The 23827-nt window shown below is 48.7% G+C and overlaps 1 protein-coding gene across 1 annotated transcript in view; it reads right to left on the bottom strand.

The window, feature by feature from the left end:
- Positions 1-17444, bottom strand: part of bend7 (BEN domain containing 7) — a 34632-nt gene extending 17188 nt beyond the window's left edge. The window contains exons 1-4 of the mRNA XM_078419443.1: positions 17268-17444; positions 10166-10240; positions 3340-3666; positions 1855-1971 (exon numbers count right to left, since the gene is read on the bottom strand). Coding sequence (XP_078275569.1) covers positions 1855-1971; positions 3340-3666; positions 10166-10240; positions 17268-17328 — 580 coding nt within the window. The 5' untranslated portion in view covers positions 17329-17444. The remainder of the gene's footprint in view (positions 1-1854; positions 1972-3339; positions 3667-10165; positions 10241-17267) is intronic.
- Positions 17445-23827: the final 6383 nt, after the last annotated feature.

Raw genomic sequence — 23827 nt, 5'->3', positions numbered from 1 at the left:
TTTCTCTGAGATCTTCGGTTTCCTCCCACAATCCAAAGACGTGCAGGTTTGTAGGTTAATTGGTTTGGTAAATGTAAAAATTGTCAAGCGGGGACCGCTGGTCGGCGCGGACCCGGTGGGCCGAAGGGCCTGTTTCCGCGCTGTATCTCTAAAATAAACTAAACTAAACTAAAAACTAAACTGTAAAGATTAAAAAATAAGGCAATAAAATGCCAGAGTAACTCAGCAGGTCAGGCAGCATCTCTGGAGAAGGGTGGTGAATCTGTGGAATTCTTTGTCACAGAAGGCTGTGGAGACCACAAGTCAATGGATATTTTAATGGCAGTGATAGATAGATTCTTGATCAGTGCGGGTGTCAGGGGTTATGGGGAGAAGGCAGGAGAATGGGGTTGAGAGGGAAAGATAGGTCAGCCATGATCGAATGGGGCAGTAGACTTGATGGGCCAAATGGCCTACTTCTGCTCCTATCACTTATGAACATGGATAGGTGAATGTTTTAAACATAGAACTAGTGTAAACAGGTGATCAATGGTCAGGTGTACCGAAGGGTCTCCTTCCATGCTGTATCTTTCAATCAACCATTTTATTGCGTACTTATGATATTTATTGTTCACTCGATGAAAACTAGGAATTATTCTCGGCAAACTAGGAATTTCACTGCACTCTGGAGTGTGTGACAATAAACTCATTTAAATCGGTTTAATGCTTGAAAATGTACAGGAAGGAACTACAGATACTGGTTTACAATAACAATAGACACAAAATGCTGGAGTAACTCAGCGGGACAGGCAGCATCTCTGGAGAGAAGGAATGGGTGACGTTTCGGGTTGAGACCCTTCTTCAGACTTTTCGACCCAAAACATCATCTATTCCTTTTCACCAGTGATGCTGTCCGACCTGCTGAGTTACTCCAGAGTTTTGTGTCTACCTTTAATGCTTGAAACTGCTAGATCTGCTGTTATGTCAGTCTGAAGAGGGGTCCCGACCCAAAACGTCACCTATCCATGTTCTCCAGAGATGCTGCCTGACCCGCTGAGTTACTCCAGCACTCTGTGAAACGTCACCTATCCATGTTCTCCACAGATGCTGCCTGACCCGCTGAGTTACTCCAGCACTCTGTGAAACGTCACCTATCCATGTTCTCCACAGATGCTGCCTGACCTGCTGAGTTACTCCAGCATTTTGGATCTTTTCTTTTTGTAAACCAGCATATGCAGCTCCTTGCTTCTCCATTTTACTGCGTTAGGTATTGTGTATTAGAGCCATGAAGCACGGAAACAGGCCCTTCAGCCCAACATGCCCATGCTGACCAAGATGCCCCAGCTCCCTGTATTTGGCCCATATACCTTCAAGTGTTTCCAATCAATGTCCCTGTCCAAATGTCTTTTAAATGCTGTTATAATACCTGTCTCAACTGCATCCCCGGCAGCACGTTCCACATACCTGCCACCCGCCTTTGTGAAAAATATATCCCTCAGGTTCCTATGAAATCTTTCCCCTCTCACCTTAAACCTGAGACCTCTGGTTCATGACTCCCAACCTTGGGGACAAGATTCCCCTTTCACTTTAAAGCAATAACTCAGTTCCCCTGCCCTGTGTAAAAGACTCATTCTATCATCCTATCCATTCCCCTCATGATCTCGTGCACCTCTATACGATCATCCCTCATCCTCCTGTGTCCCAGCCTGCTCCACCTCTCGCTGCAGCTCAGGCGCTCGTGTCCTGGCAACATCCTCGTGAATCTTCTCTGCGCTCTTCCCAGCTTGACAACATCCTTCCTGTACTGCACTGTATTTGAATGGGAAGATTGAAGACAGACCGGCGCTTGTTATCAGCCTCGCTCTCTGTGCTCACCTGCCTGCGCCTGCATCATCTCCCTCAAGGCACGCAGCTCCTGCAGGATGGCCAGCAACGTGGGCTGACAGTCACACATGCAGCAGTTAGTCTCTAGTTCAGAGTACAGCATCTCCCCTGCAGAGAACAGGCAACAGCGGCAGCACAGTCAATCCCCTTTCAAGACACGTAGGAATTCTCTGCCTCAGAGAATGCATTCAAGAGAGAGCTAGATAGAGCTCTTAAGGATAGCGGAGTCAGGGGGTATGGGGAGAAGGCAGGAACGGGGTACTGATTGTGGATGATCAGCCATGATCACATTGAATGGCGGTGCTGGCTCGAAGGGCCGAATGGCCTCCTCCTGCACCTATTGTCTATTGTCTATTGAAAGAAAACTGCAGACGCAGGTTTAAATCGAAGATCGACACAAGATGCTGGAGTAACTCAGCGGGTCAGGCAGCATCTCTGGAGAGAAGGAATGGGCGGCGTCTCGACCCGAAATGTCACCCATTCCTTCTCTCCAGAGATGTTGCCTGACCCGCTGAGTTACTCCAGCATCTTGTGTCTACCCTTTCAAGACATAGCTGGCAAAGTAAGGCTTTTGGACAGGCACATGGATATGCAGGGAATGGAGGGATATGGATCACGAAGTGAGGTGGCGCAGCGGTAGAGTTGCTGCCTTACAGCGCCAGAGACCCGGGTTCCATCCTGATTACGGGTGCTGTCTGTACGGAGTTTGTACGTTCTCCCCGTGACCACGTGGGTTTTCTCCGAGATCTTCGGTTTCCTCCCACACTCCAAAGACATGCAGGTTTGTAGGTTAATTGACTTGGTATAAATGTAAAAATTGTCCCTAATGTGTGTAATAATGTTAGTGTGCGGGGATCACTGGTCGGCGTGGACTCAGTGGGCCGAAGGGCCTGTTTCCGCGCTGTATCTTTAAACTAAACAAAACTAATCTCATTATATCATATTGTTATTATATTATACCAGTCACCATACTCAAACATGTCCAAACATTGACAATTCCGGATAACGCCAGCAGTCTGACAATGATAACCAAGGGAGTTTAAAAGATTTCGAGGATTGAAACGTCATTTTCAATGTTGTTCATTTTCACAAGGTCTACTTCCATGTCCAATAGCTGGTGTCTTGGAAAAGGAGGGTTAACAGGATTGGGCCATACACTTTCTTCAGGGAAAATAGAACAGTATAGCACAGGAACAGGCCCTTCAGCCCACAATGTCCATGCTGAACATGATGCCGAGACCAACTCTTACTCGCCTGCCCAGATAACCCATATCCATCCATTCCCTGCGTATGCATGTGCCTATCCAAAATCCCTCTTCAAAGCCACTATTGTATCTGCCACCACCACCACCCTGGCAGCGAGCTCCAAGCAGACACCCACCACTCTCTGCCTGGGCCGAAGGGCCTGTTCCGCGCTGTACCTCCAAAACAAATTAAACAACTTCAGAAAACATGCACAAAATAAAAATAACATACCGTTACTTTCCAAGATGCCTTGAATTCTGTTGGTATTAGCATCGATGATCGGTTTCGATAACCTGGAGCCTTCACCGCTGTATCCTCCCGACGCAAAGGCCTGGTGCGTTTGCACCTGGATGTCTTTCCAGACCAGAGCCTGGGATGAGTATGGCTCGTCTCGCTGGGCGCTGCCATGCAGCCAGGTTCCCTCTCGCGACTCTGACTCCCTCTTCACCCTCCCTCTGCTCTGCATCAGGGGCTGGTGGATCCTCACACTGTTGGCTCTGCTGTCCAGTAACCGTCTCATCCCAGACACCTGCTTCTTCAGACCCTCACAGATGTTACCTGCCAAACAGCATCAAGAGACAATCTTCAGACTTCAGAGATACAGGCCCTGCAACTCACCGAGACCGCACCGACCAGCTTCTTCTTCTTGCGTGCGAGGCAGCAGAGGTTATGTAACGCCCTCCAGGCGCTGTAGCCAGTGCAGTGTGCTGTTGTCAAGGGCCGTGAGGTCTAGCCCTCCACCTTGGGGCAGAGGACAGTGTACCGACCAGTAATCATCCCGCACACCAACACCACCCCAAACATACGTGGACACATACGTGGACACATGTACAATCATCCCGCACACCAACACCACCCCACACATACGTGGACACATGTACAATCATCCCGCACACCAACACCACCCCACACACACGTGGACACATGTACAATATTACCAAAGCCAATTAACCTACAAACGTGTTGGAAAGAACTGCAGATGCTGATTTAAATCAAAAGTAGACACAAAATGCTGGAGTAACTCAGCGGGTCAGGCAGCATCTCTGGAGAACATGGATAGGTGACGTTTCACAGAGTGCTGGAGTAACTCAGCGGGTCAGGCAGCATCTATGGAGAACAAGGATAGGTGACGTTTCACAGAGTGCTGGAGTAACTCAGCGGGTCAGGCAGCATCTCTGGAGAAAAGGAATAGGTGACGTTTGAAGAATCTGAAGAAGGATCTCAACCTGAAACCCTCACCCATTCCTTCTCTCCACAGATGCTGCCTGTCCCGCTGAGTTACTCCAGCATTTTGTGTCAACCTGCAAACTTGCATGTCTTTGGAGTGTGGGAGGAAACCGGAGCACCAAGAGAAATCCAACGCAGGTCACGGGGAGAACTTACAACATTCGTACAGACAGCGCCCGTAGTCAGGATGGAACCCGGGTCTCTGGGGCTGTGAGGCAGCAGCTCTCCCCCGCTGCGCCACCGTGCCGCCCTGCGGTACACGTGTCAATAATAAACCCAACCTGAAGATCATTTCTCCTGGTCTGCAACCAGGGTGATTAATTTAAAACTGCCACATTGAGTGAGGTGATGGCGTGTTACATTCCTGTACATGCGTGTTACTGGAGCGTGAAATGGCTTGCCACAGACAGTATCAAGAGAGAGAGAGAGAGAGAGAGAGAGAGGGAGCGAGACCTTTGTATTTCTTCAGTGATAAATGGATATATATTTGCAGTAGCTGGCAACAAGCGGGTATACTGATGCATTGGCCTGTGAAATTAGATTTCGATTGTTCTAATAAAGAGATACTTCAATGTTCCAAAGGTCTCTCTCTGTGTTACTGAGTTGTGTCTACACACTTTGCTTTTACTTACAATGAAGAGCATTTGTGGTCAGCTGGGATGTGTTTGGTTGCAGTCAGAAAAATAATGGGTTTAAATGCCTTCCGTGAACCTTAAACTGAGAGTTCAGGGAAATCTTGCTTGAGAACTGCTCCCGAGAATTCCTCTGCCCGGTGGGTACATTAAGCCAAGTCATGAGTTTGTTTGTCATATGCACCAGCTATGAACCGGTACAATTACATTTGTAGGTTTAGGTTTATCATGGTCACCTGTGAACGTCGAAGAACCTAAAGCTTAAATTTCCTGTGTCCGTACCCAAGTGCCTCACTCATCACCACTACTTTACAAGGATTTACCAGGGGTTGCCAGGACTCGAGGGTGTGAGCTACAGGGAGAGGTTGAGCAGGCTGGGACTCTATTCCTTAGAGCGCAGGAGGATGAGCGGCGATCTTACAGAGGTATACAAAATCATGAGAGGAATAGATCGGGTAAACGCACAGAGTCGCTTGCCCAGAGTAGGGGAATCAAGAACTAGAGGACATAGGTTTAAGGTGAGGGGAGAAAGATTTAATCGGAACCTGAGGGGTAACTTTTTTTACACAAAGGGTGGTGGGTGTATGGAACGAGCTGCCTGATGAGTTCGTTCAGGCAGGTACTATCAGAATATTTAAAAAACATTTGGACAGGTGCATGGATAGGACAGGTTCAGAGGAATATGGGCCAAATGCAGGCAGGTAGGACTAGTATGGATGGGGCATATTGGCCAACATGGGCAAGTTGGGCCGAAGGGCCTGGTTCCACATTGTAGGACTCTACTAATGAAATGTAACTAGTTGTTAATGTTCAACTACAGTAATTTCCAAATACATTCAAACCAAAACAATATGTGCCTTGCTTTTCTGAACTTTGCTACGACTGATTATTCTGACCTTTCTTGGCCAGCCTGCCTCCCTTGTTCACGCTCTGTAAGCTGAATATTATTCAAACTTGTCCAGCTCTTCCCCCAACTCCACACACCCACCGCTCTAATGTTTGGTCAGAGACACTGGCCTCAAATTAAACTCTCTTCAATCTTTCCAGTTCTGACCCTCCTACACTCCACCCCGACAACTTTCCAAGATGTGTCTTTCTAGGCTCTTGAACATCCCCAAATTCCATCTCCCACCGCTGTGGTCGTGCACTCAGATTGCCTGTGGTCGCTTTCAGATGTGGAAGTTCAGTTCAGTTTATTGTCACGTGTACCGAGGTACAGTGAAAAGCTTTTTTGTTGCGCGCTAACCATTCAGCGGAAAGACAGTACATGATTGCAATCGAGCCGTCCACAGTGTACAGATACAGGATAAAGGGAATAACGTTTAGTGCAAGGTAAAGCCAGGAAAGTCCGATCAAAGATAGTCCATGGGTCTCCAATGAGGTTGATGGGAGACAGACACAAAAATCTGGAGTAACTCAGTGGGTCAGGCAGCATCTGTGGAGAAAAGGAATAGGTAACGTTTCTGGTCGAGACCTTTCTTCAGACTGAGAGTCAGGGGAAAGGGAAACGAGAGATATAGATGGTGATGTAGAGAGATATAGAACAAATGAATGAAAGATATGCATAAAAGTGACGAGTGTATCACTAAACTAAACTAAAAAGGTACAAGTGACAATAAAGTATCATCATCATCATAGAAACATAGACAATAGGTGTAGGAGGAGGCCATTTGGCCCTTTGAGTCAGCACCGCCATTTATTGTGATCATGGCTGATCATCTACAATCAGTAACCCGTGCCTGCCTTCTCCCCATATCCCTTGATTCCACTAGCCCCAAGAGCTCTATCTAACTCTCGTTTAAATTCATCCAGTGAATTGGCCTCCACTGCCCTCTGTGGCAGAGAATTCCACAAATTCACAACTCATGGTTGTAACACACACACATAATGGTCTACACCTTTTAGATGCAGTTAAAAGCTCATCTCTATGACCAAGCCTTCTTGGCATCTTCTCCAAGTTTGCGGATGACACAAAGCTGGGTGGCAGTGTGAGCTGCGAGGAGGATGCTATGAGGCTGCAGGTGACTTGGTTAGGTTGGGTGAGTGGGCAGATGCATGGCAGATGCTCTATATAGTTGTGGATAAATGTGGCAAGAACAGGAAGGCAGATTATTATCTGAATGGTGTCAGGTTAAGAAAAGAGGAGGTGCAACGAGACCTGGGTGTTCTTGTACATCAGTCACTAAAAGTAAGCTTGCAGGTACAGCAGGCAGTGAAGAGAGCTAATGGCATGTTGGCCTTCATAGCGAGAGGATTTGAGTTTAGGAGAAAGGAGGTCCTACTGCAGTTGTACAGGGCCCTGGTGAGACCGCTCCTGGAGTATTGTGTGCAATTTTGGTCTCCTAATTTGAGGAAGGACATTCTTGCTATTGAGGGAGTGCAGCATAGGTTCACCAGGTTAATTCCTGGGATGGCGGGACTGACATATGATGAAAGAAAGGGTCGACTGGGCTTGTATTCACTGGAATTTAGAAGGATGAGAGGGGATCTCATAGAAACATATAAAATTCTTAGAGGATTGGACAGGATAGATGCAGGAAAAATGTTCCCGATGTTGGGGGAAGTCTAGTTTAAGAATAAGAGGTAGGCCATTTAGGACTGAGATGAGGAAAAACCTTTTCACCCAGAGAGTTGTGAATCTGTGGAATTCTCTGCCACAGAAGGCAGTGGAGGCCAATTCACTGGTTGTTCGTATCCTTTGGTTATCACCTCTTCCTCAGCCAACAATGGACCATTATGGGCTCTACCTTTCCTGAGTCATTGGTGCCGGCTCTGATTTGTTCGATTCCTTTTCATACATCTAGTTTCACTCACCCCTGAGTCTGTCTGAAGAAGGGTCTCGACCCGAAAGGTCACCTACTCCTTTTCCCCAGAGGTGCTGCCTGACCTGCTAAGTTACCCTAGCACTTTTCATTTTGTAAAGTAGCACCTGCAGTTCTTTGTACGTACATCTGACCGTAAACTTAATTTGATGCGTCTGGAAATGAAGCCAAGTCCACACGCAATTGTTTTCTCGTATTCTTCCACATGTGAAGGTGCAGGTTTATTAAAACCAGCGTTAAGGATTTGGGAAACTGGAATGCTTCCCCTCGCCACAGAGTAGGAAAAAGACAACTTGATCGATATGTTCAAATAGATATTTGCCACAAACGGCTGTGGAGGCCAATTCAGTGGATATCTTTAAGGCAAAGATAGACAGGTTCTTGATTAGTGCGGGTGTCAGGGGTTGTGGGGAGAAGGCAGGAGAATGGGGTTAGAACGGAGAGATAGATCAGCCATGATTGAATGGCGGAGTAGACATGATGGGCCGAATGGTCTAATTCTGCTCCTATCCCTTATGCCCTGATAACGTCATTAGGCAGGAAGTGCTTCACTGGCAATGGGGCCATGACTACGTCCATATGATTCTTCCTCAACAGAAATTACAAAGTGAAAGTTACAGATATAAATACTCGAAACATTTATAATTATACATTTTAAACATTTGGCTTGACCTTGGAACGAAAGACAAATAATTTCCCTTTGAACAAAATACTCAAGTTTATCAAATGTAAACTCAAGCAGCTGTTCCTGTCACATGCTTCATGCTGTTTACAGATTAATAACAGCATAATTCACAATAAAATTAAGCTTTGACAAAATGGGAAATGAAAATCAGTGGTGGGACTTCTTTGTTCAAAGTACTTTTGTTTTGCATTAGACAATTGTAGCTGAAGAATTTTGGTAAACCCTTCCTCTGACCAATAACATTTCATACACGCATACAGCGTGGAAACAGGCCCTTCAGCCCAACTCATCCATGCCGTCCCACCTGCCCACGTTTGGCCCATATCCCTCTTGTACCTGCCTAAATGTCTTTTAAACATTGTGATAGTCCCTGCCTCCACTACCTCCTCTGGCAGTTCGTTCCATACACCCACCACCCTCTGCATGCAAATCCCTGTTCTTTCAATCAGATTCCCTCCTGTTCATTAACTTGAGCATCACCAAAGCAAGGAGCAGTGCAGAGTGACCAATGTATGGGGCACTGCAGAGACCAATGCAGGAGACAGTGCAGAGAGACCAATGTATGGGGCACTCTAGAGTGACCAATGCATGGGGCACTGCAGAGTGACCAATGCATGGGGCAGTGCAGAGTGACCAATGCATGGGACCAAGAGACATTGCGCTATCAACTGATCCAAATGTTCTTCAATGATTTGGCAACAGAAGATTTACGAGGATGTTGCCAGGACTAGAGGGTGTGAGCTACAGGGAGAGGTTGAGCAGGCTGGGAATCTATTCCTTGGAGCGAAGGAGAATGAGGGGTGATCTTATAGATGTGTACAAAATCATGAGAGGAATAGGTCGGGTAGATGGATAGATTCTTTTACCCAGAGTAGAGGAATCGAGAACCAGTGAGAGGGGAGAGATTTAATCGGAATCCGAGGGGTAAAGTTTGGGTGTATGGAACAACCTGTCAGAGGAGGTAGTTGAGGCAGTTTATGAAACATTTAGACAGGTACATGGATATGATAGGAATAGAGGGATATAGGCAGGTGGGACTAGTGTAGATGGGCCATTTTGCTTGGCTTTTTATTATTTTTTATTACTACATCTTTCGGCAATTAAATGCTATCTGCAAAGCCCACATCCCTTGAATGAATAGGGCGGCACAGTGGCGCTGCAGTAGAGTTGCTACCTTACAGGGCCAGAAACCGTGGTTCAATCCTGACTACGGGTGCTGTCTGTACGGAATTTCTCCGGGCGCTCCGGTTTCCTCCCACACTCCCAAAGACATGCAGGTTTGTAGGTTAATTGGCTTCGGTAAATTATAAAATTGTCCCTGGTACGTAGGACAGTGCTAATATATGGGGTGATGGCTGGTTGGTGCAGACTTGGTGGGCTGAAGGGCCTGTTTCCTCGCTGTACTTCCAAAGTCTAAAGTAAAGTGTAAATTTAAAAAATAAAGGTTTAGTTCCGAGATGCAGCATGGAAACAAGCCCTTCGGCCCACCGAGTCCACACCGACCATCGATCACCTGTTCACACTACTTCTTTGTTAGAAGTCTGAAGATGGGTCTCGACCCAAAACAACACCCATTCCCTCTCTCCAGAGATGCTGCCTGCCCTGCTGAGTTACTCCAGCATTTTGTGTCTGTCTTCTATGTTATACATTAGTGCATATGGAATGCACACATCAGTGTAAGGAATACGTACCCGTGGCAAACATTGAGTCCGGGGCGTTGTCTACATTTTCACTGCTGCTATCTGAACTATTATCGTCCTGGCAATCTGTAACAGATATACGATGAGTTCATATTTACAATGCTAGCTAGCACCAGCACCCATCCTTAATCAATTGATAGGATCTGTGACAAGTCACAGAGAGAAATATAAATCACATTTTGACACGTTAGTGCCTCGTTTTATCTTCCACTTGCAAAAATTCAATTTCCTTAATAGGATATGAATAATACTGAACACATTCATCTAGACACGCAATCAATTCCACCCCCCCTAGAATCTACATGGCCATAATCTGCATACAAATCCTTTTGCTTCTTTTTCTTCTCTCATTGTTCCAAACCTTTAAGGGCGTCACGGTGGTGCAGCGGGTAGAGCTGCTGCCTCACAGCACCAGGCACCCGGGATCCATCCTGACCACGGGAGCTGTCTGTGTGTGTGGAGTTTGCACGTTCTCCCTGTGACCGCGTGGGTTTCCTCCGGGTGCTCCGGTTTCCTCCCACTTCACAAAGTCGTGCCGGTTTGTAGGTTAATCGGCCCTCTGTAAATTGCCCCCCAGTGTGTAGGGAGTGGATGGGAAAGTGGGATAACATGGAACTAGAGTGAGCGGGCGGTTGATGGTTGGTGTGGACTCGGTGGGCCAAAGGGCTTGTTTCCTCGCTGTGTCTCTAAAGTCTAAAGATGGGTAGGTTTGTAGGTTAATTGGCTGCTGTAAATTGGCACTAGTATGCTGGATAGAACCAGTGTATGTTGGCCAGCGTGGACTCGGGGGGCCGAAGGGCCTGTTTCCATGCTGTGTCTCTAAACTGTACGGTGCTGAGCTTGCTGGGTGCTATTGAAGCTGCCCACCCTGCGTTCCCTCACACCCCGGCCAGCCCGAGACTCATTGATGGGGAGACGGGCTCTGGGAAGTCACTCAGCTCAGCGCCCCGGCCTCTGACCTGCTCTCCTAAACACACTGCTTAGCTCAGTTCAGTTTATTGTCACATGTACCAAAGACGTACAGGTATGTAGGTTAATTGGCTGGGTAAATGTAAAAATTGTCCCTAGTGGGTGTAGGATAGTGTTAATGTACGGGGATCACTGGGCGGCACGGACTTGGAGGGCCGAAAAGGCCTGTTTCCGGCTGTATATATATGATATGATATGATATGATACAGTGAATAGCTTTTGTTGCGTGCTAACCAGTCAGTGGAAAGACAATACATGATTACAATCGAGCCGTCCACAGTGTACAGATACAGGATAAGGGAATAACGTTTAGTGCAAGGTAAAGCCAGTAAAGTCCGATCAAAGATAGTCCGACGGTCACCAATGAGGTAGATAGTAGTTCAGCACTGCTCTCTGGTTGTGGTAGGATGGTTCAGTTGCCTGATAACAGCCGGGAAGAAACTGTCCCTGAATCTGGAGGTGTGCTTTTCACACTTCTGTACCTCTTGCCCGATGGGAGAGGAGAGAAGAGGGTGGCCAGGGGAGACTGGTCCTTGATTATGCTGCTGGCCTTGCCGAGGCAGCGTGAGGTGTACTTATAAGAGTAAATGAGTTTCCCTCAACCCTGAATTTCAAATGGCCTTTTTGCATGCTGTATCTTTCAATCCTCTGCCTGCACATGATCCACATCCCTCCATTCCCTGCATATCTAGGAACTCAGCATCTACCAATCTGCCACCCATCTGACACCTCCCGTGTTAGACACAAAAAGCTAGAGTAACTCAGCGGGACAGGCAGCATCTCCGGAGAGAAGGAATGTGTGACCTTTCGGGTCGAGACCCTTCTTCAGACCTGAAACGTCGCCCATTCCAGAGATGCTGCCTGACCCGCTGAGTTACTCCAGTTTTTTGTGTCTATCTTTGGTTTAAACCAGCCTCTGCAGTTCCTTCCAAAAACACCTCCCATGTTATCTGTGGCTGACCCCACATATCTCGTTAGTCTCATCAGCCACCTCAAAACTGTGGCAGTATGGTGGCGCAGCGGTAGAGTTGCTGCCTCACAGCGCCAGAATCACAGGTTCAATCCTGACTACGGGGTCTGTACGGAGTTTGTACATTCTCCCTGTGACCTGCGTGGGTTTTCTCCGGGTGCTCCGGTTTCCTCCCACACTCCAAAGATGTAGAGTTTTGTAGGTTAATAGACTTGGAAAAATTGTAAATTGTCCCTAGTGTGTGTGGGATAGTGTTAGTGTGTGGGGATCACTGATCAGTGTGGACTCGGTGGGCCGAAGGGTCTGTTTCCGCGCTGTATCTCTCAACTAAACTAAACCCACAGCACTGGAGTGATCCCTGAAGGTGAAAGTCTAAGGAAGGAGAAGATGATTATATATTGGGAGTACAGTAGTACCGTGTTTGCACTTTTTCATTAGCGTGCAAAGATGCAATCCAGTCCAGCTACAGAAGTGTGAAAATGCACTCCTCCAGATTCAGGGACAGTTTCTTCCCAGCTGTCATCAGGCAATTGAACTGTCCTCTCACCAACTGGAGAGCGGTCCTGACCTCCCATCTACCACTTTGGGGACTCTCGGACTATCTTTAATCGGACCTTACTGGATTTATCTTTCACTAAACATTATATCCTTTATCCTGAATTACCTTTCCATCTCTCTATGTCTTCCTCTCCCCTGACTCTCAGTCTGAAGAAGGGTCTCGACCCGAAACGTCACCCATTCCTTCTCTCCAGAGATGCTGCCTGTCCCGTTGAGTTACTCCAGTTTTTTGTGTTTATATTCGGTGAAAACCAGCATCTGTAGTTCCTTCCTACATATTCAGCTTGATTCTAATCATGTATTGTTTTTCCGTTGATTGGATAGCACGAAACACAAAAGCTTTTCACTGTACCTCAGTCTGAAGAAGGGTCTCGACCCGAAACGTCGCCCATTCCTTCTCTCCTGAGATGCTGCCTGACCTACTGAGTTACTCTAGCATTTTGTGAATAAATACCTTTGATTTGTACCAGTTATTTTCTTATATTCACGGTACCTCGGTGCACGTGACAATAAACTAAACTCAAACTAAGAGATCTGGAGCTTTAATTTTAATTCCCAGTTCCAGTGTGGAAGTGGAACTGAAGTCATTTGGAAATTAAAATCTGGAATTAAAATGTTTGTATCCACAACACTGTCCATGACACAGCTGGTGGATAGTTGTAAAAAATTAGGTTAACTGTACATGAACAAAGGTATTGACAGGGCAGTGGAAAATATTAAAATTAAACCTCGGTAATGACCTTGCAAGAATTAAATCTGCCACCTTTACCCAGTTTAGCCAGACTTTGTGGCCTTAAAAATGGTTCAGCAAGCCACATTACAGGGTGGAGTAATTCCGGGGTAAATCAAGGGTGGCACAGTGACGCAGCGGTAGAGTTGCTGCCTTACAGCGCCGGAGACCCGGGTTCCATCCTGACCACGGGTGCTGTCTGCACGGAGTTTGTACGTTCTCCCCGTGACCTGCGTGGGTTTTCTCCGAGATCTTCGGTTTCCTCTCACACTCCAAAGACGTGCAGGTATGTAGGTAAATTGGCTTGGTAAATGTAAAAATTGTCCCTGGTGTGTGTGTGTAGGATAGTGTTAATATGCGGGGATCACTGGTCACCACGGACACGGTGGGCCGAAGGGCCTATTTCCGCACTGTATCTCTACACTAATCTAAACTACAGCGGAGATTGGAGTGGATAATTAATACCAGCCCGGCTAGTGACTAGCTAATGGTACAAGCATCTTAGAGTCAATCTTAGAACATAACACAGTTTAATTTAATTTAGTTTAGAAATACAGTGCGGAAACAGGCCCTTTGGCCCACCAAGTCCGCGCCGACCAGCGATCCCCGCACACTAATACTATCCTACACACTCGAGGGACAATTTACAATTTTACCAAAGCCAATTATACACTACAAACCTGTACATGTTTAGAGTGTGGGAGGAAACCGGAGCACCCGGAGAAAACCCAGGCAGGTCACGGGGAGAACGTACCAACTCCGTACAGAAAGCACCCGTAGTCAGGGTCTAACCTGGGTCTCTGGCGCTGTGAGGCAGCAACTCTACTGCTGAGCCACCATGCTGAATATAGAAAAGTACAGCACCAGAACAGTGGTAAAGAGGGAATATGGTACACTTGTTGTCATAGGTCGGGGAATTGAATATGAGAATCAGGAAGTCATGATGCAACTTTATAGGACTATGACCGCATTTGTAGTATTGCGCATCGTACTGGTCGCCCCATTTCAGGAAGGATGTGGAGGCTTTGGAAAGGGTGCGGAGGAGGTTTACCAGAATGATAGACACAAAATGCTGGAGTAACTCAGCGGGTCAGGCAGCATCTGTGGAGAACATGGATAGGTGGCGTTTCACAGAGTGCTGGGGTAACTCAGCGGGTCAGGCAGCATCTCCGGAGAACATGGATAGGTGACGTTTTGGGTCGAGACCCTTCATCAGACTGATAATGCCTGCATTAGGGTTATTTAGCTACAGGGAGAGGTTGGACAGACTTGTGCAGACACAAAGTGCTGCAGTAACTCAGCGGGTCAGGCAGCATCGCTGGAGAAAAAGGATGGGGTGTCGTTTCAGTTCGGAAAACTTCTTCCGACCCAAAATGTCACCCATCCGTTTTCTCCAGAGATGCTGCCTGACCTGCTGAGTTACTCCAGCACTTTGTGTCTATCTTCGGTATAAACCAGTATCTGCAGTTCCTTCCTACACATACAGACTTGGATTGTTTTCTCTGGAATGCCGGAAGTTGTAGAGTGATCTGATATATGACATCCTGAGAGGCATTGGGACGGTGGACAGTCAGAACCCTTTTTCTCAGGATACGACACACCAAATACTAGAGGGCATAGATTAAAGGTCAGGGGGGCAAAGTTTAAAGAAGAGAGCCGAGCAAGTAGGAGAATCAAGAACCAGAGGACATCGATGAGGCGGTGGAAAGATTTAATGGGAACCGGAGGGGTAACTTTTTTTACACAAAGGATGGTGGGTGTATGGAACGATCTGCCAGAGGAGGTAGTTGAGGCAGGGACTATTAAAACGTTTAAGGAACATTTAGACAGGTATATGGATAGGACAGGTTTAGTGGGATATGGGCCAAACATCGTGTAGATGAGAATTGGTCGGTGTGGGCAAGTTGGGCCTGTTTCTACGTTGTAAGTCTCTGTGACTAGCTAGCAACAATCTTTTCACACCAACACACGAGTTGCAAAGTGAAAATGCACCCTTGCGATCTATCATTCGGTAAGTTTACAAACTCTGCTAACATTCAAGACAGTTCCTATTTATTTACTCCAAAAGACTTGCAGAATGTACAAGAGTGCCATCAGAGTATTTGCACGTCTCCAAGCACCCCTTAGATTATCTCCACAGATAATTCCTCACAGGGGGACATTCTGTGACCCTCCTCGCCTTGCAAGCTGCAAGAACCCTCGTAGCACCCTCACACCCCTCCCTCACCCCTCTCCCTCACCCTCACCCCTCTCCATCACCCCCTCCCTCACCCCTCTCCCTCACACCCCTCCCTCACCCCTCTCCCTTTCCCTCACCCCTCTCCCTCACCCCCCTCCCTCACCCCTCTCCCTCTCCCCTCTCCCTCACCCTCACCCCCTCCCTCACCCCTCTCCCTCACCCCTCTCCCTCACCCCCCCTCCCTCACCCCTCTCCCTACCCCTCTCCCTCACCCCTCTCCCTCACCCCCCACCCCTCTCCCTCACCCCTCTCCCTCACCCCTTTCCCTCTCCCTCACCCCTCTCCCCCACCCCCCTCCCCCCCTCCCATCTCCCTCACCCTCCCGCACACAGGAGCACCCCTCCAAACCACCCCAGACCCACTGCTTCAGAATCTCCCATCGGGCCATTCCCCCAGCCTATATCGTCAACAGCCTCCTCTCTCACTCTCTCTCCTCCCTCACATCCTCCCAATCCCTCCCTCTCTCTCCCTCCTTTCTCCATCCCTTAAACTCACCCACTCTCCCTTCCCCCCAGTCCCCCCCCTCAATTTCCCTCCCCTTCCTCCACAATCTCCCTCCACACCCCTCTCGCTCGCCCACCCACTCAATCACCCTCCTACCTCACAGTCCCTCTCCCCCTCCACCTCCTCCCTCCCCTTCCCCCCTCTCCCTCCCCTTTCTCTCCCCATCTTCCTACCCTTTCCTCCCTCCTCTGTGTATATCTCTCCCCGTCCCCTCTCCCCACCCTCGCCCTGTTCTCCCTACCCCTCTCCTCCTTCTCCCTCCCCCCCCCCCACCCTCCCTCTGCACTTTCTCCCATCCCTCCCTCACCCTCCCCTACCCCCAGTCCTTCCCCATTCACTCCCTCCTCCCCTCTCCCTAACTTCTCCTCACCCTCACTACCAAAGATACGTCCACCCTCCCCTCTCCTCCCTCCTTTCACTCGCCCTCCTCTCCTCACACCCATCACCCCCACTTGCTCCCCCCACCCTCCCTTCTCTCCTCCCTCCATCCCCTCCTTCTACCTTTCACTCCCTCCCCTACCCCATCCTTCCCTCCTCCTCCTCCTCCCTCCCCTTCACCCTCGCCTCCCCACCCCCTCCACTAACTCGTCCCTCCCTTCCCCTCTCTCTCCCCTCCCCTCATTCCCCTCCCCTCTCCTTTCACTCACCCCCTCCCTCCTCTCCCCCCTTAGTCATTTCATTCACCCTCATGTACCTCCCCTCCCTCCTCCTCCTCCTCCCCCACCTCCTCCACTAACTCCAATCCACCCTCACTTTCCCCATCTCCCCTCATTCCCCACTTCCCTCCCCTCCCTCCCCCTCATTCCTCCCCACCTCCACTAACTCAATTCCCTCCCCTCTCCTTCACTCCTCTCTCCCTCCCCTCACTCCTCTCCCCTCATTTCCCACCTCCCCTCCCTCCACCTACTCCACTAACTCCAGTCCCTCCCCACTCCCTCCCTCCCTCCCCTCCTCTCCCCTCACTCCACTCCTACCTCTCTCCCTCATTCCCTCATTCCCTCCTCCCTCCTCCTGCACTAACTCCAGTCCCTCCCTCCCTCCCTCCCTCCCTCCCTCCTCTTTCACTCCACTCCCCTCATTCCCTCCCCCCTCCCCCCTCCACTAACTCCAGTCCGTCACTCACCCTCCGCCACCCTCTTGAAACTCTGTGATTTCCTGCTCCGTCTCCTCTCCGTCGCCTCCATGGCGCGGTGGGGTAGGGTAGGGTAGGGTGGGGTTGAGGCGGGAGTGCGGGGCCCGGCGCCGGCGGGGGGGTTGAGGTTGAGGCGGCTGCGGGCGGGCGGGAGGGCGGGAGGGCGCGAGGCCTACTGGGCCCGGGGGGGGGGGGGGACGGACGGACGGACGGACGGCGGGCGGCGCCACCTGCGGGGAAGGGAGCGGCGGCCGGTGGCCGTCAGGCGGAGCTCCACCAGTGGGACACGGCTCCCGGGGAGAGCTCCACCAGTGGGACACGGCTCCCGGGGAGAGCTCCGCCAGGGGTCCGTGTTGCGAAGCTCCGCCAGGGGGACGCGGTTCTCGGGGAGAGCTCCGCCAGGGGGACGCGGTTCTCGGGGAGAGCTCCGCCAGGGGGACGCGGCTCCCGGGGAGAGTTCCGCCAGGGGGACACGGCTCCCGGGGAGAGCTCCACCAGGGGGACACGGCTCCCGTGGAGAGCTCCGCCAGGGGTCCGTGTTTGCGAAGCTCCGCCAGGGGGACGCGGTTCTCGGGGAGAGCTCCGCCAGGGGGACACAGCGCCCGGGGAGAGCTCCGCCAGGGGGACGCGGCTCCCGGGGAGAGTTCCGCCAGGGGGACACGGCTCCCGGGGAGAGCTCCGCCAGGGGGACACGGCTCCTGAGGCTCTGGCAGGGGTCCATGTTGCGGAGCTCCGCCAGGGGGACACAGATCCTGAGGCTCTGCCAGGGGTCCGTGTTGCGGAGCTCCGCCAGGGGGACACGGCTCTCGGGGAATAGATCGGGTAGATGCACGGAGTCTCTTGCCCAGAGTAGGGGAATCGGGGACCAGAGGACATAGGTTCAAGGTGAAGGGGAAAAGATTTAATAGGAATCCAAAGGGTAACTTTTTCACACAGAGGGTGGCGGGTGTACGGAACGAGCTGCCGGAGGAGGTAGTTGAGGCTGAGACTATCCCAACGTTTAAGAAACAATTAGACAGGTACATGGATAGGGCAGGGTTAGAGGGATATGGACCAAATGCAGGCAGGTGGGACTAGTGAAGATGGGACATGTTGGCCGGTGTGGGCAAGTTGGGCCGAAGGGCCTGTTTCCACACTGTGTGACTCTGACTATGAGAGCTCCACCAGAGAGACATTGTTCCCAAGGGGGTGGGGTGGCTCCATCACTGCACCCAGGAAGCAAAACCAGGAAAATATCACCCGGAGCTCTGTCGTGGAAGGTGGGGGGGGGGAGGGGGGATGGAATCACTGAGTGGCGCAGCGGTAGAATTGCTGCCTCACAGTGCCAGAGTCCCCGGTTCGATCCTGACTACAGGCGCTGTCTGTATGGAATTTTTACGTTCTCCACGTGACCGCGTGGGTTTTCCCCGGTGCTCCGGTTTCCTCCCACACTCCAAAGACGTACAGTTTTGTAGGTTAATTAGCTAGGTATAATTATTGTAAATTGTCCCCAGTGTGTGCAGGATAGTGTTAGTATGCAGGGATCACTGGTCGACGCAGACTGGTTGGGCTGAAAGGTCTGTTTCCGTGTTGTATCTCTAAACTAAACTAAACTAAACTGAACACACCTGGGAGTGATGCCAAGGTGAAACTGTACCAGCTAGAATTGACACCAGGGATTTCTGCTTTTCTTTCTGCTTTCTACTGCACAACCGCCAACAGCTGGGCTATTTCGTGCAGGAAGAGGGCGAGGGAATTCCAGCGTAGATCAGTCTCTTGTGTCTCCACCTGCCTCCTGAATCCTGTTTGTGTAATGTTGTAGTAGGAAGAACATAAAACAATATATTGTAGGAAGGAACTCCAGATGCTGGTTTAAACCGATGATGGACACAAAAAGCTGGAGTAACTCTGAGGGACAGGCAACATCTCTGGAGAGAAGGAATGGGTGACGTTTCGGGTCAAGACCCTTCTTCAGACAATAGGGCGGCACGGTAGCGCAGCGGTAGAATTGCTGCTTTACAGCGAATGCAGCGCCGGAGACTCAGGTTCGATCCTGACTACGGGTGCTGCACTGTAAGGAGTTTGTACGTTCTCCCCGTGACCTGCGTGGGTTTTCTCCGAGATCTTCGGTTTCCTCCCACACTCCAAAGACGTACGGGTATGTAGGTTAATTGGCTGGGTAAATGTAAAAATTGTCCCTAGTGGGTGTAGGATAGTGTTAATGTACGGGGATCGCTGGGCGGCACGGACTTGGTGGGCCGAAAAGGCCTGTTTCCGGCTGCATATATATGATATGATATGATATGATAGCATAGGCTATTCAGTCTGAACAAGGAGTCCGACCCGAAACATCGCCTATGCATTCCCTCCACATATGCTGCATTACCCACTGAGTTATTCCAGCAGTTTGTATTTTACTTAAGATTCCAGCATTTGCAGTTCCTTGTGGCTCCATCATAGACTAATCTCCAGGCCTTGATTCCATTTAATGTATTAAAATTATGATCAGTTTTTTAAAACTAATTGGTTTGAAATTTGAAAAAACGCTAGAAAAACTCAACAGGTAAGGCAGCATCTGTGGAAAGAGGGTTCCAATTGAAGATCCATCATCTGAATCTTAAACCTAAATCACAAATTGGGACCCGTATCTCCCAGACTATCTTTAATGGGACTTTACTGGATTTTGTCTTGCACTAAATGTTTTTCACTTTCTCATGAATCTGTACACTGTTGCTGTAGGCTGTGTGCGGTCCACGTGCTCAGCCTCTTGGAGTGGAGCCCAGTCCAGCTGAGCCCCAGGCTGCTGCAGGGCTTCCAGTGGCCCACTCCACCATTGAGGCTCTGCACTCCCTCCCACAGAAGTTCCGTCCACCGGCTCGTGGTCTACGGGCTAAAGGTATTTCTTCTGAATGATGGCATTCTGGATAGCACGCAACAAAAGCTTTTCACTGTACCTCACTACACGTGCAACAAACTAAACTGTAATCTGATTCTGATCTCACTCCATACTGTACTAATTTTTTGTGTTGAAGATCCTGCAGTAAGATGTAACTGTCATTTAAAAAAAAAAATTTAAGGTCACTAACAGAGGTGTTTTAATTTAATTTAGTTTAGAGAAACAGTGTGGAAACAACCCTTCGGCCCACCAAGTTCGCGTTGATCAGCGATCCCCGCACACTAACACTATCCTACACACACTAGAGACAATTTACACACGATAAGCCTATTAACCTACAAACCTGCACGTCTTTGGAGTGTGGGAGGAAACCGGAGCACCCGGAGAAAACCCACGCGGGTCATGGGGAGAACGTACAAACTCCGTACAGTCAGCATCTGTAGTCAGGATCGAACCCGGGTCTCCGTGCTGTGAGGCAGCAGCTCTACCCGCTGCGTCACCGTGTACCTTCTTTTGTTAAAATCCTATCCTTTGAATAATGGTGCCAATTATGGCGGTGCCCACGCGTGTAATAAATGCAAAATGAATTTCACTGTGCAGTTGCATACGTGACAAACAGAGCACTATTGACTATTGACTAACGGTTGTGAAGAGATATGTAAATGTGACTAGTTAATCCATAAATATTAAATATGCAGTAAAGACCTTTATTATACATTTCATCTGAGGCAGTCTCTTGCTCCCATTTTGATTTTGTGGATTCTAAATATAGTTCTTTTTGTAAAATTTCTTGAGAATCAATTTGCTGCAAATCATATACAATAAAATATATTCTGTGGAAGGGATAAATATATTATTTTAATCTCAACTTTAATTTCACTAATGCAGCAATGGGGATCCATAATCACATGTTTACTTGATTGAAGCATAAAGATTTAATCCTTAAAAAAAGTGAAGAGAATAATCATTTTATTTGGTTAAAGATTAAATATTAAAACTCGCTTTTGATCAATGCTTCCAGTAATCATAATCCTCCAATTACATACGGACGTGAAATTCCATCTACATATTAAAATAAAGCAGATATTTTGAAGGAATTACGTTTGAACGCGAGACAATGGCAGAAGCAGGTTGCATGCAGCTCTTAAAAATCACCTATAGAATCTTGAGCCAAACCCAAAGTGCTGGAGTAATGCAGTGGGTTAGGCAGTGTCTGTGGAGGGAATAGACAGGTGAGGGTTGGATCCTTCTGTAGTCTAACGACCCAAAAAAGGTCATCTGTCCATCCCCTCCACAGATGCTGCCTGACCCACTGAGCTCCTCCACCACTTTGTTTTGGTCTGGTATTCCAGCATCAAGATAACAGCATGTCATAGAGTGATACAGTCTGGAAACAGGCCCTTCAGCCCAACTTGCCCACACCGGCCAACATACCCCAGCTACTCTAGTCCTACCTGGTTGCGCTTGGTCCATATCCCTCCAAACTTGTCCTATCCATGTACTGTCTAACTGTTCCTTAAACGTCCCAGCCTCAACTACCTCCTCTGGCAGCTTGTTCCACACATCCACCACCCTTGTGTGAAAAAGTTACCCCTCAGATTCTTATTAAATCTGTTCCCCTTCACCTTGAACCTATGTTGTCTGGTTCTCGATTCCTCTACTCTGGGCAAGAGACTCTGTGCATCTACCCGATCTATTCCTCTCATGATTTTATACGCCTCTATAAGATCACCCCTCATCCTCCTGTGCTCCAAGGAATAGAGAACCAGCCTACTCAACCTCTCCCTATAGCTCACATCCTCTAGTCGTGGCAAAGACACTTGGACAGGTACATGGATAGGAAAGGTTTAGAGGGATATGGGCCACTGTCAAATTGGAATAACGTAGATGGGGCATCTTGGTTGGCATGGATGAGTTGATACCGAGGGACAGTGAAAAGCTTTATAATCACATATTGCCTTTCCGCTGACTGAGTAGCACGCAACAAATGTTTTTCATTGTACCTCGGTAGACGTGATAATAAACTATTATACGTGAACTCAACTCGACAACCCTATCCCCCACTTTTACACTCACTGGTCCATTTGGCATTGAAAATGTACTGTCATCAATGTGAGAAATTAACTTCCTTCTGAGGTATACTAATGATCTTCCATCAATGTCCCACTTACCAAGGGCAACGTAATATTATACTACCCTAATTCAAACTCATTCATGTTCAGAATATTAGTGAATTCATATATTTGCAAAAAGCAGCTAAGAATTAGTATTAAGGTTAGTAGTCAAGAGTGCTTCATTGTCATATGTCCCAGATAGAACAATTACATTCTTACTTGCAGCAGCACAACAGAATATGCAAACATAGAAAATAGGTACAGGAGGCCATTCGGCCCTTCGAGCCAGCACTGCCATTCATTGTGATCATGGCTGATCGTCCACAATCAATCACTCGTGCCTGCCTTCTCCCCATATCCCTTGATTTCACTAGCCCCTAGAGCTCTATCTAACTCTCTCTTAAATCCATCCAGTGATTTGGCTTCCACTGCCCTCTGTGGCAGAGAATTCCACAAATTCACAACTCTGGGTGAAAAAGTTTCTTCTCGCCTCAGTTTTAAATGACCTCCCCTTTATTCTAAGACTGTGGCCCCTGGTTCTGGACTTGCCCAACATTGGGAACATTTTTCCTGCATCTAGCTTGTCCAGTCCTTTTACATTCTGTAAACAATATAATAAACGAGAAAAATAAAGTCTACTAGTGAGAGAGTCTATGACGAGAGGGCAGTCTCAGAATTAAAGGATGTTGTTTTAGGAAGGAGATGAGGAGAAATTTATTTAGTCAGAGGGTGGTGAATCTGTGGAATTCATTGCCACAGACAGCTGTGGAGGCCAAGTCAATGGATATTTTTAAGGCAGAGACAGATAGATTCTTGATTAGAACGGGCGTCAGGAGTTATGGGGAGAAGGCAGGAGAATGGGGCTGAGAGGAAGAGATCAATCAGCCATGATTGAATGGCGGAGTAGACTTGATGGGCCGAATGGCCTAATTCTGCTCCTATCACATGACTGTAATTGTGGTATTATTCACAAAATGCTGGAGTAACTCAGCAGGTAATACCACACGTGTAATTGTGGGGCGCCTCAATATATTGTGCCATCGCAATATTGAGCCTCTAAGAGGTGCAATACAATACAATACTCCCTTGAAACCAGACGCCAGATTGATGACCCTTCACAAGATCATCAACATTACAGTCTGGTTTGGGAACAGCTCTGCCCAGGACAGGATGGCCCTGCAGAGAGTAGTGCGTTCGGCAGAACGCACCATGGGAACTACACTCATCCCCCTGCAGGACCTATACATCAGGAGGTGCAGATCCAGAGCAAGCAAGATCATGAGGGACCCCTGCCACCCCAGTAACGGACTGTTCCAGATGCTACGATCAGGCAAACGCCTCCGCTGTCACGCTGTGAAAACGGAGAGGATGAGACGGAGCTTCTTCCCACAGGCCGCACAACCCGCAGGCATTTCACTGCACATCGTGTATGTGTATGTGACAAATAAATGTGACTTGACATCGACCTCGACGCTGACTTATATGTCAAAGAGAAAACAACAAGATCCAGAAGAAGCCACAACAGGCAACTTGTAGTTCAACATAACACTCCCTACATCCAG

The sequence above is a fragment of the Rhinoraja longicauda genome, chromosome 23 (genome assembly GCF_053455715.1).
Source record: "Rhinoraja longicauda isolate Sanriku21f chromosome 23, sRhiLon1.1, whole genome shotgun sequence".
Classification (NCBI taxonomy): domain Eukaryota; kingdom Metazoa; phylum Chordata; class Chondrichthyes; order Rajiformes; family Arhynchobatidae; genus Rhinoraja; species Rhinoraja longicauda.
Note: the sequence above shows the minus strand (reverse complement) of the source record. Positions and strands in the feature narration are given on the sequence as shown.